Source organism: Watersipora subatra, chromosome 7 (assembly GCF_963576615.1).
Source record: "Watersipora subatra chromosome 7, tzWatSuba1.1, whole genome shotgun sequence".
NCBI classification, from domain to species: domain Eukaryota; kingdom Metazoa; phylum Bryozoa; class Gymnolaemata; order Cheilostomatida; family Watersiporidae; genus Watersipora; species Watersipora subatra.
In genome coordinates this window covers 4,654,392-4,673,711 of record NC_088714.1, presented here as the reverse complement: position 1 = coordinate 4,673,711, position 19,320 = coordinate 4,654,392, and the positions used below count along the sequence as shown (strand labels likewise).

The following is a 19,320-nucleotide window of genomic DNA, read 5'->3' as shown; positions in this document are numbered from 1 at the left end:
ATAGCAAAGCCACTTTATTGCATAGGGTAATCAAAGTGAACTTGGAAGTCAATCTGACTAAATAATCACTTAAAAAAGGACCCGGTTACTGAAATGCGAATCGTTTGCTCCTGACAACGAAAAAATCTATATAATTGGTAGCAGCAGTCTGATCCCTCATTTCTCAGTGCTAGAATAAGTAGTACTCCCATGATGGCTAAACATTCTTGGCTACATTTCAACAACTCTTTCATTAGTTCAACTCGATCAGATGCTTGGGTGCTGTAATCGTTTTGTTGATTTGATACTCATGCAAATTTCATCCCTGAACCCTTTTATTGAGTGCTCCATATTATCTACTGATCTATTTGTTGGCACTATTAGGGTTATGAACAATGGTAGGAATGATGGTGGGAATGTTAGGCAGAATAAAAATAATGTTGAGGTATTAGTTGTTATATACTGTAAATACTGTAGCTAAAGTATGCCTCCTAGTAAACCAATGTTCCTTTTGATTCTGTTGGATGGTTCGATCTTATCATTCTATTGCTACCTCTGAAACTTTAATACACGATGATCCTCATTTCTAGTATCGATTTGTCCTATGTCCTAGTTTCTCAGAATCCCTTATGGAATACCAAGGAAAAAAGTTCTAGGCTACTGTTGAAGGGACTGGTAGACCAGTTCACAGTGGATGTCTGAAGATCACAGAATGCTGGCTCTATGACCTTCAAAATAAGCTAACACCACCTTAATTCAATGAAAATAGGAGTGTAGTAAATTAGTACTAGAGGAGTGTGATGAGTTAGATTTAGAGGAGTATGGTAAACGAGTACTAGAAGTGTGTGATTTGCTAGTACTAGATGTGTATGATAAGTTGGTACTAGAGAAGTATGACTAGTTAGTACTAGAGAAGTATGACTAGTTAGTACTAGAAGTGTGTGTAAAGTTAATGCTAGAGGAGTGTGAAAAGTTAGTAGCCACTAGTAAAAAATGTCAAATCTCACATTGACTCCTTTGACAGCACTGATGCAAGTTTACACTGATCAATTTTAGTGAGTTGTCTATACATGCTCTAGCAGTTCCTTAGAAACCGAAATCGGTCAAATCTGGTCCTTTGTGCAAATATTGGCGAAATATCGGAGTTTTCTTTTTCCGAAGGTCTGATAGTCGTTCTAAATTAACTCGACGCCCATTTCCGTTGACCTGCAGCAATGTGTTCTAACATGGAACGTTCCATACCTCTGAATACTTCCGAGGCAATTGGTCCCTCTAAATCAAAAGGTGCGGATTGGAGATAGCGTCTCTAGCTCTAACAGGTTTGAGAAAGGTAATATCTGTATATAACTTATATTTTTAACGTTAAAGATAAGTCTTTCAATTTTAGCTGTTTATAAAGCATATCCCCGCGTCAAACAGTTGAACCGTACAACGCGTTAGTTCTATGAATTTTGTTGTAATTATTTGATTTTTGCGAGCTCAAGATACTATTAACAAAACTTTCAACTTAAGACCATACGCGAAATGATGGGCTGCACAGCGAACAGCCTTGTGAGGTTGACAGAATTATATTTTTTCATCCTAACCTCAATAAATATTATATACAAACAAAAAAGATCAGCGGTATTGCTGAAATTCAGGCCAAATATATCGTAGCACACTGTTAACCTGTTAAGCAAATGATGCGCTCTCATTACATCGACGCTGACAAACAGACCTGCCAACCCAAGAGTGGGGCAATGCGTGAGATTTGGTTTTGGGGCAATTGATGTATCAATGATAGTATATATGAAATTGTGGAAATTGGGGCAAAAATCTCACGCATTTTCATTTTTTCTTTGGGGTGATTGCGTGAGTCTCACGCCCAATGCGTGAGAGTTGGCAGGTATGGTGACAAAGAGTGTTCTACCTCATCAGAGTTATTATTATTCAACCATACTGAACTTTAGATAAGCATATATTAATAATAAAATCTTGGCAGTCATAAAAGATTTCGAATGATGAAAAGAACGTATCACCTGGGACCACATAATGTGCTGTAAGGGACCCTGTTGGCATGCTGATGCATGAGACCTTGTTGGCAGAGAGGTAATCTCTGAGTCCACGAAAGTGTTTAGTTTGCAATTTTAAGAAATGCAAGCCATAAATTATACTATTTAAAAACTACATTAACAATAGACTATCTATATTTATCGAGATATATATATATATCTCAAAGTTTGTGTGTGTACTTTGGTTTGTCCAGCTATAGCTATTAAAATGAAGAATTCATATTGCAAAAGATTTGATTTGGGAACCTCCCATTCGCAAAGCAAATACCTTACCAATTAAGCTACGCGAGATTCATGGATTCCCTGGGTAATATATGTCGCTATATGGATGAAAATACGCTACCGCTCTCCATTACGGCGCAACATAATTTTATGCATGCTCTCAAAGCTCTCATTAGTAAGCTTACTCGAATCAGTCATTTGCACGGTGCCAGGCTAATGGCAAATGGCAGGCAACGACATTAGCTCCCACTGTTTATAAGCTGATTTTTAATACTCGTGCAACGCCAGAATTCCGGTGTATATATATATATGTATATATATCAGATATATATATATATATATATGTATATAGATGTATATATACAGATGTATCAGATATATATATATATATATATATATGTATATATATAGATATATGTATCAGATATAAACATCAGATATATCAGATGTGTATATCAGGTATATATATCAGATGTATATATCAGGTATATATATATATCAGGTACAGTCAAACACAGATAACTTGCCCACGGATAGCTTGAACACATTGTTAACTTGAACGAATTTGTTTGGTCTGTTCCAACGCAATGATAAATTACTTTAGATAACTCCAACTTAGCATCATTAACTCGAACAGTTTTTTGCCCAACGGCTACCGAGACGGTTGTTATCACTTTAGAATATCACTTTATTCCAAGCCATAGAGATAAACATCAACTTTTAGTAGTTCTTAAGCATCATTATTACCACCATCGGCAAAATATTTTCATTAACGACTTTTCTAAAGGTTTGCGAAAGGTCTAATTTTACCAAAGATCCGCTTTGCGATGGCCTCTCGGAAAGCAAGGGAAAGTGCGGAAACCTTCGGATAAACTTAAAGTAAAATCGGCAAATTTAATTTGGTTAAAATACTCAGAAGCAAAAGATGTCTTTTTTCTGAGCGTTTTAACCGCGATCAAGTTTTGCCAATTTTAATCTGAGAATGTCCTGGCAGTCACATCACCTAAAGCAACAAACAAATCTCAATTGATAGACAAATATCTATACTTTCAGAGAAAATTTTTGAAAGCTTTACATGAGAGGCCCTTCATCTTGCAGCAAGCAATCTATGCTTTTGATTTATATATAGTTTGTATATGTACATGTGTCTACTGATAAACACATGCACTTGTGACAGTGCTCTAATAACTTGAACGCTCTGATAACTCGAACACGTTTGCTCGGTCTCGAGAAGTTTGAGTTATCCATGTTTGACTGTATATATATATATATATATATGTATATATACACATGTATATATCAGATGTACATATCAGATGTACATATTAGATGTACATATCAGATGTACATATCATATGTACATATCAGATGTACATATCATATGTACATATCAGATGTACATATCAGATGTACATATCAGATGTACATATCAGATGTACATATCAGATGTACATATCAGATATATACTGGTATATTAGTTAACATGCCGTAAAACCTCTGATTGAACGCCATGGCACTCTATATTTCAACCCTTCTTCTCTAGTGGTGGGCAATTTGAAGTGACATTTAAATAGAGGCTGGCATTGTATTTTTTCAAATGGTTTTTCAGAATTTTGGGAAGATAAATTTAGCCTTTTTTTGGACGAAGCGAATGTCATCTATATTTTGCCCTCTTTTTCCAGTGGAGCGATGTTAAACCTTTTGGAGGCAATAAATTTGCTAACTTACCTCTAACTTATCAAAGATCTCAAAATAAAATATGCATTGGGAAGCCGAAAGATAACTCTACCAGTTGTTATCTATTGCTTGCAATTAATCTCTGATGATATTATAGCCTATGCCTTGTTTTGCAATTTGTTAGAGCTTTCAACTTTTTATTTCATTTTACATTTGAAGGCATATTTTTATTTTATATTTATATTTAACAATGTTGAATAAAATCTCATTGCACTTATTGATATGTTTGCTACAGTTTGCAACCAAAACTTGCTTTTCACATGCAATAGAAGAGGAGTTATGATCGTCGAACCATTTTAAGCCGTGTTAAGATAACCGCAAGAATGCTATTCCCACGACCACACGAGCGGAGCGGAAGTGTGGGAGTTTTTATGATAAATGCATGTGCACACAACTTACGAAAATTATTCATCAACAATGAGACGAACCCTCGTCAAGAAATTTCATCAAAAAATTTAAGCATCGGAATTTAAAGTCGTTAAAGTATAATAACGATACAAAACACATTTAAACCTATTTAAATATGTTACCAAGTCTTTGTAAACCTACGATAATATCTTAAAACTTACCCATCTGATCGGATTATACACAAATAGACAGATTAATTTGAACGAAAATTGCCACAAAAAGCTTGAAAAGCTCGGTTTAATAAAAGTTAAGACCGAAAATTGAAACGCCAATAAAGCCGTGCGACCGATTGTAGAACTATTTAGTAGTGCGCATTTCACGAGAAAACCGTGCTCATTTCATCAGTCTATGGCATTTTTTACTTGTAATCGAATTTATTCGAAGGTTTCTGTAATAAACATAGACCGTTTGAGGCGTAGACCGATTTACAGGTACGAAATTGTGGTACACAGTTTATCAGCCTGTGTTTTTTGTCCAATCACCGAAGGTTTCATTATTTAAAACGTTAGCCGAAATTCTTTACAACTTATGTACAAGCTAGGGCCGAACTACAACGCCCCTTCATGACGAGAACATTTTTTTATTTTGCTACAGTTTTATACGCGTGAATGCTCCTACTCGCTTTCTGTTAAAGATCCCTGTACGCTTATCAAAACCATTCTACATTCAACGCAACCAACTTTCAAACTGTGTATAGTACACAGTAGCTTGCCATTTTACTTCTAATTTTGCATTTCAGAGTTATAATAAACATATTTCTTTATTGTTGTTGAATTACATACATTACAGTAAATTAGGCCTACAGCTTTATAACACTTTTATAACAGCTTTTATTTTGCTGCAGTTTGCAGAAATCTTCGAGACGCATGAACGCTCATAGGTTTTCTATTATTGCTGTATTACTATATTAGCAATATTGGTTATTTTAATAATATCAGTGCATTTTACCTATAATATTGGCCAACATTGCATTCCTTCTATTGCAAGGGAGAGATATAAACGTGTAATATTTTCCTTTCATTGTTGTTGTTTGTCATGACCAAACACTTTTTAAATAAATTTTCTAAAAACCTATATAAATACCACAACTTCTCGATATTGCTACCTATTACGTTTTGAAATGTAAACAAAATTGTGTATTGTTTTTCTATTATTACTATATTAATAAAATTGATTATTCTAAGAATATCAGTGCATTTTACTTCTAATATTGGCCAATATTGCATTTCTCTTATTGCAGGGGGAAAATATAAACATCTTTTCCATTCATTATTGCTTATTGTTGTATATAATAACACCCACACCCAGTACATTACAGCTACCATTGCAGTTATCCTATTGCACTGCAGAGCCATTTGATTGCTAATATTGCATTTCTCAACCATCAGTACCCTTTATTTTTTTGCCAATATCTCTGGCCATCTCTTTGGTCGTGGGCTGTATGACAGTGGGCTGTATGACAGTGGGCTGTATGACAGTGGAATTTCTAGTAAATAATATGCTATGAATCTGCAAATTTATTAACATATTTAATGATAATTTATCAAACGCTACAAACAGATATATTCGTGAACAAGTGACATAAACGAACCATAATTATATTACATGCAGAAACCAAAATTGATATTTTTAAAACAAAAATATTTGCATCGTTTGCTCGGATGGCTGTGTTCTGATTGTTGTTTTCAATGGAACGAACATTTTCTAGTTTTCCAATACTTTCCACAATGTCTTCTGACCTCAACTCTTCTTTTGCACTGTTGAACTAGTCGATATTAGTGTCCCAACCATTTTTTAGCAGAGCAATACTTCTACGCGTTGCATTTAGCGCTAATGGAATGTGTAAAAGTTTTGCTTGCTAAACGCCAGCTTCATCCTAAAATTAGTTGCTCCTTTGCCATCGTAAATGTAAACTGTTTTTATATACATGTGCTTCGAATTATCAAGACTGCGTTAAATAAGGAATTACTCTCAGCCTGAGGTAGTTAATAGTTATTTCTATGGTGTTGCTTTCAAACTTTTAATGAAAAAAAACAACAAAAAGCTTTGAAATTGGACAATGAAAAAATTATTTGTTATTGATGTAAACGATTCATTATTAACATGATTTTGTGGAGACTTTTCTACTGGTCAATTGATATTATGGACTCGTAAAGATCAAATAATGTCAAGGTGGCAGTCAAATGGAGGTGCTGTTCAATTGGAGAGTGGCACTCTATTTTTCAACCCTTCTCTCAGGGTGGCGTTCAATTAGAGGTTTTACGGTATATATCTCGCTTGATCTGGGTGTTTTAACAGCGATCCAGTTTTGACAATTTTAATCCTGAAACATCCTGGCAGTCATATCACCTCAAACATCAAAAACCATAGTAAATGATAGAAAACTACCGATTTCTTTTGATAAAATCTACAAAAACTTGGCGCAAGTTTATATTTAGCACATTTTCATAGTGATAGTTCAATAAACTCATCGATTACTGTACATTTGAATTGATCATGCTAACTGTTGGTATACTTATATACATGTTTTGGTATTTTATATATCAACTACAGATTGCAGTGTATTCCAAAATCTCTGGCAATTCAGTTGTCTCAGCAATATTTGGAATAAAAAATATATAATGGTGATGAGTTTTATTGGTTGTCTAATCAACACAAAATATGTGTTTCAACCATTTTGTTAAGTTACAAATGATGTATGCTACCTAAGATTTATTCTTTAATTTTATATGAAAGTAAAATATATGATTGTATTTATTTAATCATCTGTACAACTATTTTTACACATGTCAGAGAGTTATTTCCATATCTGCTTACATTAGTTCAACATATGTGTACCTGCAACACTGAATGTAAGTGTATGCCTTACCCTGATTAGCTATTATTTTAGTGTAGACAACATTTCTAAAACCCGAGTAATCGCAGTAGCGCTGGCCATTGGCTACATCTCTTATTGTCTATATTACATCATCCGGGAGCAAGAAGTATTTTTCTTCTGTGTTGAGCTCTATGATTTCGTTATAAATAGATATCATTATTTTCTATATTCAGTTTTTAAAGCAAAGAGGAAGGAGGTACATACACCTTACAAGTGTAACTATACTCTTAATCATACATACACCTTACAAGTGTAATTGTACTCTTAATCATACATACACCTTACAATTGTAACTGTACTCTTAATCATACATACACCTTACAAGTGTAACTGCACTCTTAATCATACATACACCTTACAAGTGTAACTGTACTCTTAATCATACATACACCTTACAAGTGTAACTGTACTCTTAATCATACATACACCTTACAAGTGTAACTATACTCTTAATCATACATACACCTTACAAGTGTAACTGTACTCTTAATCATACATACACCTTACAAGTGTAACTGTACTCTTAATCATACATACACCTTACAAGTGTAACTGTATTCTTAATCATACATAAACCTTACAAGTGTAACTGTACTCTTAATCATACATACACCTTACAAGTATAACTGTACTCTTAATCATGCATACACCTTACAAATGTAACTGTACTCTTAATCATACATAAAATGCAAAAATTACCAAGTGTTATGTCGACCTACAAATTGTGTTGATAAAACTTCCTATATTGTCAAAAACTTCCTATATTGTCAACAACTGCTGATACATTGCGCATTAAGGCTTGTCTAAATCCACTTTTTTATCCTTTGCAGCTGTTTTTCTTTATTTTGAAACACGTCTTCCTTTTGCAACGGCCTTTATTCTAGCTTTTGTGGAAGTATCTCGCTTATGTACATGTCATAGTGATTTTATTCTAGACAATATTTGACTCAATGGCATTCTCCAATGGAACATTTCTTTGCTTTCAAAAGGAAATTACTTTGAAGGCACAAGAAAAAGGATGTCACTTGATAAATGAGGAAATTTGGCCTCACCTACCTGATCTAAAGCCTTTGAAATGTGGAACAGCTCATTTCTATAGTAAGTAGATCTGATTTTAGTTTAAACTATTTGATAACTTCATCTTATACAAGTTAAAACTCTAAAAAAGACCTACATTTTTAGGTTTTTAGTCAACAGATGCCTAAATCAAAAATTGCTACAAAGTGTCTATTGTGAATAAGCTAATAGTGTAAGGTATATTCCTGTATAAGGATTATTATACGTTGCTACAAAGTGTCTATTGTGAATAAGCTAATAGTGTAAGGTATATTCCTGTATAAGGATTATTATACGTTGCTACAAAGTGTCTATTGTGAATAAGCTAATAGTGTAAGGTATATTCCTGTATAAGGATTATTATACGTTGCTACAAAGTGTCTATTGTGAATAAGCTAATAGTGTAAGGTATATTCCTGTATAAGGATTATTATAAGCATAAGAAAACTCATGCATTTCAAGTTATGATTAAAAAGCACAGCACAGTTGAGATTGCACACCACGCTGTATGTGAGACATATATCTGTTAGAATTATACATGTAAAAATAAGCCACGTAGGAGTGGTTATTTGCTCTCTATCTTTTTAATGCTTAATTTTTCATCATTACCCCAGATTAAATAAGCATTGAAAGTCTTTTTTCATTATTCATAACTTTCATCGGCAGCTTTTGATCAATAGTGCTATAAATAGAATGTTACTGCTTGCAAATGCAATTAGGAGATTTTTTCCTGTTTTAATAGATATGCATCTGTTCTTAAATAGCTCTTGATGATTTTACATTTATCAAAAATGTTTGACTACGATTAGGCTGTGTGGAGTTGCACCTGCGTAAAGCTACCGGATCGGGGTGTTTGGTTAATGTATAGATGCAAAACTAACCATCAAAGGGTTTTAATTTCACATGATTAGTTATTTGTCAATCATTTTCCTTTGCAGTAAAACATACCACAGCTTCTCTCGTTGTATGTGAGAGTTGGGATGAGAAGGTTCGGGCAGACATGCTCATGGTAATGGATAAGATTGTACCAGAGGTAAATGGAAGTTTTCTTTTAAATATTTCTCTTCTGAAAGTGTACTGTTATATTGTTTGATATATTTTAATTAACCTTTTTGGTATTTTAGAAATGGCAGTATCAACATGACGTGGAGGGGACTGATGATATGGTGAGGTTTAAATATTCTGCCTACAGATTCTTGAGTGATTTGCATCTGTACTGGTCTACGTAGCAATCTTGTTCACAAAAGCATAAGCTCACTATTAGGTGTAGAAAACTTGACAATTTGTGATACGTTTCTGTATTCTCTAACCAAAGTATCATTATAATATTGATTTAGACACATTTAGCAATAAAGTGATAAAATGTTGTATTATGAGTTGTCTGCTCTCTTCAATGATATCATCAACGAGAGGACAAACTATAATTGTATGCTTTGTAACTGTTGTAGTATGGCTGTTGCATGTATAACCTTTTATTGGCATTGGTAAAAACTCCTCATCGTAATGTATGCATGTATGTACCCTAGGACACTTATATTTCGCTAGTATTTAGTTTCGTGAGTAGCATACAGAGTAAAATTTCGCTGGAACTTAATTTCGCAGCTCTGATGAGTGCGAAAATATAGTGATGTGAAAATAAATGCAGTGGAACAAACATTAGATTCCTCAGGTCCAGTTCACTGGTACGAAATATTTTTCAATTTGGGACTACCGTACTGTTTGGACTATAAACCGCAACTCTATATAAGCTACATGTGCTTTATTTTCCAAAAACGATAATAAAACAATACATAAGCCGCACCTTACTATAGGCCGCAGAACTAAGGACTGTGCTTTTTAACGCGGCAGCAACTTTGCCATTTAAGACGGAACAGTGCAGTACGGCACAGTTTCGTATTATCTGACGCTTTTTAACTTAGTGCCTAACGGGACAGTACCGTGAGGCATTGTTTCGTATTTTCTTTCACAGTTAGAAGTGCACTAATTGGAGATTCCCGTTAGTGCGCCCTAGCGGTGAAAGAAAAAGCCACAGAATAAGCCACAGTGATTAGCCGCACCCTTGTAGGCCTACCTATAAGCCGCATGGCTCAAGTCATCAGAAAAAAGTAGCTGCTAATTATCCGAAAAATACGGTAGTTTGTATTTGTGAACCGCAGGTAGAAATGTGTAGGCGAGATCAATAATACAATTTGATCGCTTGCTGCAGTTTGTCTCCTGGACTATCAATATCGTCAAGGTCCCTGCAGCAGTGACTGATGTTGTACCAATATTAGAATTCAAGTATTTATATCACGCGGTGCCGCGGTGGCCATGGCCCCGGGTTGTTATTGCTTTTGGTTGGTAATAAAATTCATCACCACAATAATTATTATTCAATTTTATGACTTTCCCTACCAGACTGTCATCCTCATCAGTTACAAATTCAATGACTAAACTAATATCATCATCATCTTCTTCATTTGTCTAGGCTTTTCCAAAAAAAAATTATTATCTTAATTTGTTTTGCCAAGCTGCTCAGTCGGTGTATTAGCTATAATGAGTTTAGCAAAACTTGCCCAATGAGCCAACCACACACGAAAATTGCCTGCATTTCTAATATGACGATTTTATTGTGAATATCAATGAAGAAAGCCATTTATTTTCGCGTTTTCGCTCGTTCGTTATGATAGTTTAGTTTCGCTCATGAAATTTTCGCGAGAGGCTGTTGCCGCGAAAACGTGAAAGTTAGATGCCGTGAATACATAAGTGTCCTAGGGTATAACTTCGTATAACTTTACTGTATGGGTAACCTTTTATTGGCATTGGTAAACCATAAACAGAGTCATGTTTTTCGTTACGTCCCAAAAACATAAATGAAAAGACGAAAATCAAGAATTATTGAGTAAGTTGAACCTAATTGCTTTAAAAGTTGGTAATTTAATAGTATTGGGTAGAGGTGGAACGAGAGACGAGACGTCTCGAGTATCGACCTGTCTCGTATCGGTCTCGTCTCGACTTAACTATTGCCAAACTCGAGACAGGAAATAGAACTAAAGCGCCTGCGCACGGTTGTTAAAACATGGCTTCTTGCGGTAGCAACAACTCCATATATTGTAATGGATTGCGGGCAACTGCCTTTAAAGTTATACCCGGTCCGTTACTACCTGTTGCTACTGATTATGTTGGCCACTGAGTCTAATCATGTAGTCCGGACAACGGCCCTGTTATTTTTTTAGTTCGGTTCTGTGTCCTTAAAAACAGATACTGGGTCGTATCTAATTACTCTTCGGATAATCCAATATAATAAAAAACACTTTTGCGGGAAAAATGTCTGTATTTATCGTATCGCGTCTAAACACCAACTGCCCTTCATAAAATTCGGGCCTCTTTTACGTATATACTACCAATCGCGGGTAAAACTTGCCCGGACACGGAGAAACGAACGAAAGGCCATGTCGACCATAGTCCGTGTTCGGTTAACAATGACGTTTTGTTAGCTCAATATAAGAATATACATGTGCGTGTATACAGTAATTAATATAATTTATGAGTACAATTTAAATATAATTCACATACTACAGCTAATACACAAACAAAACTTAACATTAATGAAACGATAAGAATGAAAGTGTTATCGTGTGTTCTTTTAGTTGCGGTATTTCTTTGTAGAGCTGTTGTAGCTTATTTTGTTGTAAATGAGCTATCTACCTTCAGTATTAGTATGAGTCCAAATCTCCTTATATATGGATAGTCTTCACTTCAGTTGTGGTTGTCGTTAGGTGCAGAGGACTCTGGTTAGCTGGTGCTATAGTGTTATTCACCGTCTATGTGAGTGTCGATGCCGATAGGTGGGAGGTAGTCTAGTGATGGTCAGGTTACAGTTCTACAACAAGGCTAATCCAATGCTATAGTTCATGTAACGATGCCTCATATATATGCTAATGTACGTACACCTCCAACCAACCCTCTAAAGACTGGGTTGGGGTTAGATTAGCAGTCTAGATGTAAGATATTATGATATAATATACATGTTGATCGATCAACTATTAGTATAAAATTAAATGATGTTGCTTCCTTAGTTGCTAGACATGGAATGAATATAACTATAAAGCTACTTCTATATAAATGGATAGACTGAATAGGAGTTGTGTTCCTACTATAGTGTTGCTATGGACTGAGTAAGTAATTCTCAACTCAACAATCAAATGGTAAGAATATTGTACACGTATGCAGCATGTAAAGAATGGTTGTTGATGCATACTTGTTTCCGTTAGTGGGAGATACTATATGCTGTAGGAATGTATTGTAACTGCTAAGTTTCCTACCTATTAACTAATCTCTTGACATTTACGTTTGTGGGAACATTGCTAATATACAGCTATTTCAAAACATGATTTTCAGCTATAACAGAGCGACGGCTATCGGTTTCATTACACATTACATTAAAAAGTAAGAACTATTTAATAGATGGTAAAATATACATGTACAAAGCAATATGTTTATAATGATTATGATCCATAAAGCTCAAAATTCTTAGAATATATAACTTCGGTATTTTAGAGCTGTTTGTGTCACTTTTGTTTACAAAAACTACATGCATATCACTATTAAAATGTTGTATTTAAATCGTTTACACCAGGTGAAAATTCAATTTAAAAAGAGTTTTATTAATTTTATATATACCAAGTAGCTAGTACTTGTGTAGTGAAATCATCACCAAATGCTCATTATTTTACTGTCTCGTGTCTCGAGTCTCGAATTTTTACAAGACAGTGTCTCGAGTCTCGTCTCGAGCTTAAAAAACCTGTCTCGTTCCACCTCTAGTATTGGGGAGAAACCGGGATAGTTAAAGAAAGGTTGTAGTAACAGGAAGTTCATAAGTTGAACCATGCGACAGTAGATGTAGTATGTTGATGTCACGGAATAAAAAACAATGCTTGTCATACATGTATGTATGGAGGGATAAATACAAATATTTTGGGCTGTCCATGATACATTGAACCTAAATTTGTTCAAAAAAGGTTTTCGCCAAACATTCGATGGACAGGTCATGATTTTACAGAGAGTGGATGATGGCAGAGCTCGACGCACATTATGCACAATCTTTTATTCTGCTGATATCACTTGTATACGCTCTCTAGTGTTCTATTTTTAATTTACTGCTATAGCCAGGGCATGCCAAGTGTGCATTAATGGGCTCTAGTGTGACAGTCCCTATTACCAATGGGAAGTTAAACTTAGGACAATGGCAAGGTCTCTGGTTGTGTGAACATCGACGGGAGGCAGGTAAGCTTGTTGTTCCCGGTACGCATGTATCTTAGCTTACTATATTGTCATCGGCTAAGAGTAAGAGTCTCCCAACCATCAACTCTTTTTCGATAGAAAACTATATTGCACTAGCTTACTCTTACATGATATTCTTGAATATTTCCTCCAAGGTTTTTAATAGTTTGCGCTGCATTGCATTTTTATGGATATTGTCTTTCTGATTTCTGAAAAACAAATTAATTGCTTGCACCACTGAATAATATGACATTGAAGGTCACCAAAGCCTGAGATCTAAAGATATGTAATGTAGCCTAAAGGTACAGTCACGCGTACCAATTTTTTGTTGGTTCTGACCGAAATCACAAAATAAATGAGAAACACAGAATTATTCGGCCGAGATTTACAGAATTGTTAGAGCTCTGCATGCACACCGAAATCGTCGGCGAAACACTTTTGATTGGCTAAACAAATTATTAGTGATCAATATTTTAGCAGCTTGCGCAATTTATATAGTCCGAGGCACATAACGCGACACTCAAGAAAAATACTAACACAATTCGCCATAGTAAATATGATGCAACTGACTTGATTTTGCTAAAGATGGCAACTCTTTCTACAATGGAACTTTTGCTGCTAAAAATAAATTGTTATTATTAATTGTATCCATTAATTGTAAGCATTAATTAATTTGTATCCATGGTGTCCGAACGATAAAGAACCAACAATAGCACAATCTAGGCAGTTGCATTGTATGTACTATGTTGAATTGCACTGGTACATTTGATGTGTGTCGTAATATGCGTCTTAGACTATACCATTTGCAAAAGCTGCTAAAATCGCGCTTGCTAATAATTTGTTCAACCAATTAAAAGCGTTTCATCAACAATTTCGATGTGCATGCACGGCTCTGACAATTCTAGCTATCAGCAACTCATCATATTATGCTTTTGTAAACTTATATAAAATATTGTTCCGGCAGCATTGGAAATGAACTGTTACACAAAGGATAGATCGTTGGAGAAAAATCTAAATTCAGTTCTAACCAGATTCCAAAATATATAAAAAAATATAATCCTTGTGTTTTACATCTATAATGTTTTATGTCACTCATGCAAATATCTGGTTTTCTTAGAAAGTTAACGAGGGTAAAAATAATACGCAGTGATTGATTTAATCAGATAGTGGTGAGGCAGGCTGATGCTTGACAAGCTTTATAATCAGCTTGGTGTAAGATAAGACAAATCCTACTGGCAGTCGAAGTGGTGAGCCCGTGCCAATAGTTCCAAGTGAGACACTTTGACTCTGCTGAATAAGTCAAGGCATTAACATTACAATTGTGGCAAGAAAGACTTGGAGATGTAAATTATGCCTTGTTTTACCTTCTGGTTTCTTACTAGACATGGCTGCCGCAATATTCTATTTGGCATTGACCTTTGATCCAGCTTGTTGGTGCTAGTTTACAACGCTTTTGCATCGCTCACACCTCATTGGCTACTTCTAGTTGAGGTCAGCGCATCCTTCTGCATTGGAAAGGTTAAGAAAAATAATCCGCTACATTATGGTATTTCTTTTTACTGAAAACATCTTTCAATCTCCAGCTCTGTTTGTCAGCACAGCCAGCGCAGGTATCATTAACAACAGCATGTGCATATGAAGCGTTGGAAAAAAATACCTCAGCTTGTTTTGTTTCCAAAGTGACAGCAGCCTTACTTACTGTCATCTGAGCCCTAAAACATTCCCTTGAGTAGCCACCTGTTAACATTTGTCAGTGGCATGGACTGTATGTCTTTAAATGGATGAACAGTTTTATTTCTCTTCTATTATTTCTAAAAACTATTTGTAATCTATGACATTTTAGAGACAAAATAAAAGTTGGAGATTTAAAAAATTTTGATCGAGTTTCTTTCGGCTTCAGATTTTAAACTTATGAGAAAATTTATTATTTATTTATTTGGCTGTTATTCTTTCTGAAGCATGTCTTTTAATTTCTAGCATGCAGAATATGATTACAGTTCACACTTTCATCATGAACATTGCATCACTTCCTTTTTTCAGATGAAAGAAAGATTGTTGTAACCATACAAGGATGTCAATATTGAAGCATAGTGGTCAGCCATGACACAGACTGGTGTTTCTATATACGCAATTTTAACCATGTGTTGCTTGAACTGCATATACACAGAGCTCACACTATATAAGTTATAACTTATATACTATCTATGTCTATTGCCAACTCTCTGCCTTTGTTAGTTAGGGGTGTTTAAACATTCTATGTAGAGCCAAATTAGATGAGGTCACAATGCGGGGCTAACTATTCAGTTTGACATTCTTTGTCTGTGATGCCATAATTGCAGTCCATTTTAAATATCTGTCTTTTCAACGTCTGCCATTATTTGTGTGTTTTAGTTTCTTGTTAATAGCTATACTGGCAGCAGAATCTTCAAAAACTAACTTATAGTTTGTTGTGTATTGAAAATATATGTTCCATACTGCATATATACATACCTAACACTCCAATTTCATCAAAAAGTAATGTTCATATACAAAGTATTTGGTGTGTAGAAAATGCCGGTGCATTTTGACAGCATTTCCTCCTCCGCTGGTCTTGCTACAAGTTAGTATTGATAATGTACTCCGTGTACATCATCACAAATATTGCCTGATATGGTATTTATCTTAGTTTCGTGTAGTCTATTGTGGCACAAATAGAAGATACATGTAGGCAAGCATTGTTTGCCTGATACAACCATGTAAAACTACCCTGTAAGCTGGTAAAATAGTCAACAACCGTAATATATCATTTAGAGATCGCTAAAGTTGAGAATATTCGGGAATATTTGTTGGACTGTAATTAACAGATTCCTTATTAATTTGATTTGTAAAAGGAATTAAAATGAACTTCAATGTAAGTTAAAGTCACTTGAGATGATATGAAAATCTTTTGAAAACTGGAAGGAATTAGTCCTATACAACTCTAATGATTTTAACTTACCGTATGCTAAAGTTCAACAGCAGCCCTATCGCGGACTGCTGCCAGTGAACTCTACACCGCAATACCATCTAGCTAAACACAGCTCCAGGATAAAAAAGCACCGACATCATCCCACTTTGCTGCCAATCTTATCCACAATTAAATTGGAGATCCACCATTCGCTGCAGACTTCTCAGAGAGTGTGAAGAAGATATATACTGGGGTTACTTCAGTTACATAAAGTTGATTCTGCATGTAACCTTCTGAAGATGTTTCAAAAGTTTATATCGCTGCCAGCATCATTATCAACAATGGAGAGAACTTTCAGCAACTTTTCACTGATTCAGACAAAGCTGAGAAACAGCTGGGAATAAAGAAAACTGCAAAGCTCGTAACTTGAAATAAATATTTAAATAGAGTAGTGAAGCTTGAAACTGAATGGTAACAATTATATATTACAACATGAATGCCCTGAGTTGCACAGGTAAAAAAATAATTACCCAATGAATTTGAGTAACTTACCCGGTAAGCTAGTAACTTAAACTAGTCTATATCTTTACTATAATAATAGCCATGAAGCCAGCTTGACAGTTTGTGTAATGACGTTACGAGTAAGCGCAAGATGGACAATAATATTTTTGCCAGCGTTGCATAAATATGTGCCCAATTATACATTAGTATAGTGTATTGGGTTAGTTCGGTGGTCTGTAAGCTTGATGGCTCTGAGTTCAAATCTAGTGTGAAGTGGATTTTTTATTCCTAAAACTTCATCGCTACAGCTGAACAGACGAGCAACAGACAAACACTGAAAGTTACGTAAATAGAGTGACCTGGTGCGCAGTGTCACTCTATTTACAAAAGTAGTTTTTACAGATAGATGTATAATATATTTGACGCTATATTTGATTATAACTATTTTATATAGCTCATCTTGTAAACCTTTTATTATTAAAAATAAATATTAAATAATAAAAATTATAATTCTATGTCTTGCTAAAATTCTTTCAGTGCTCTTAGTTTCAGTGTAAATAGTTTAGCTAGACCATAGATAGAGAGACAGCAAGAAGTATAATTATTTGAATTTATGGCTCTAGTTCAACTTTTGATATTCTCCCCATATGTTTCAGGGTATTTAGGGAGAACAGTAAAAGCCTTATTTATCCCTAGCAAAGTGAGATTTAATCATACAGATATTTATATAGCTCACCATTTAGGTGAGCTATAGCTATAGCTATAGCACATAGCTCACTAATAGGTGTAGAAAACTGGGCAATTTGTGATACATTTCTGAATTCTCTAACCAAAGTATCATTATAATATTGATTAGTCGCCTCTGAATATAATTTTTAGCAAAGTTAGATTTATTTATATAAATACTGAAAACCCTCTTTTTATCGATGCCCTGTACTAGCAGGTTTTATAAAACACTGCAGGTATCCTACTGGCCCTTGGTTTGTATGTGCCACAACCACCTGCCCGTCCCTGTACTGCTAAAGTTTTTGTACTTGTCTAGTCATCTTGTGTACTTTCTGGTGATTGGCTGAATTGGCAGTGTTTGATAGTAAAATCAATCAAGATGGTAAATCTTGGTTGATTGGCTGTTGTACTGGTTTACGTACCAATTTTGTTCCTAAAAGTATAAGCTAATTATTAAGGGAAGGAGACTGGGCAATTTGTGATACATTTCTGAATTTTCTAACCAAATTATCATTATAATATTGATTAGATGCGCTTGAATATAATTTGATGAAATATTATGATACTATGATTATACGATGATCGGATGTAGTATGTTGGTGTCACAGAATAGAAAACAATGTTATCATGCAGTCTGTTATTATCCTGTTATACAACCAAATATTTTATATATACCCAAGTTTAGACCATCTGAAGTAGTGCTGCATGATAACACGATATATTTCGATATGACGATATATTTTAGTGGATGATTTTATATTTGGTCAGTTATCAAGTCGATATGAATATTAAAGCCGATATTTTATCGAAATAGCGGCTGATAATATTCTGCAAAGATTGAGTTGTCTATCCTTTTTATTGTAACGAGGTGACAACTCTTGTTTTTCAACCGATAATAACCAATATCCTGTCATATCGGTCTAACACTATATATCGAAAGAAGACAACTTCAATGTTCGATATTTTTCGATATATTTTGAGACCAAATAATCGAATGTACATGCAAAGATATCGTGCAGCACTAATCTGAAGGTTTAGACATGTGTATAGTGGCAGCCTGCAAAACTAGATATTTTTCAAGTCAGGGGCAAAACAAGCATGTTCATTTTATTAGGTTACATAAAAACTAACATTGGAAATGACTTCAATTTTTGTGGTTATGCGTGTAAAAGACTTTTCTGCGTGATATGGTATGAAGAGTGGTTTGAATAAACTTATTTCCTATCCTGCGTTTGATAAGAGCTGCCTAGCAGCAGCTGCTAAGCAATGAGTTCTTTTTGTACATGACCTAATGTATACCCAAAGTGTGAGGCATGGCACAAGCGTGGTCCCTTCTATAGCTACAAATTTCTATAAGTGTTGTAAGAGCATTTCTGCCAAATGTGTCTGAAACCATTCTGGTATGCTAATCATGTTTTTTTAGTGTGCAGATATATGTTATTTGGCTGTCTGTGACAGGTGGCTTTGTGCATGAATACATGTGGCTCACGGCTTCATCTGGCACCTAAATTTTGTGTCAACTAATGAAGGCAAATCAGCTGGTGACACCTGATTATGTAGTACATGGAGAATTA

The 19,320-nt window shown here is 34.8% G+C and overlaps 1 protein-coding gene across 1 annotated transcript; it reads left to right on the top strand.

The window, feature by feature from the left end:
* The first annotated feature begins 1,174 nt into the window (after positions 1–1,174).
* LOC137400352 (uncharacterized) lies at positions 1,175–15,677 on the top strand. The gene is made up of 6 exons (XM_068086681.1): positions 1,175–1,309; positions 8,211–8,373; positions 9,270–9,364; positions 9,456–9,497; positions 13,479–13,596; positions 15,634–15,677. Exons 2-6 carry the CDS (start codon positions 8,226–8,228, stop codon positions 15,675–15,677), a joined length of 447 nt encoding a protein of 148 aa, XP_067942782.1. The 5' UTR covers positions 1,175–1,309; positions 8,211–8,225.
* The last annotated feature ends 3,643 nt before the right edge of the window (positions 15,678–19,320 follow it).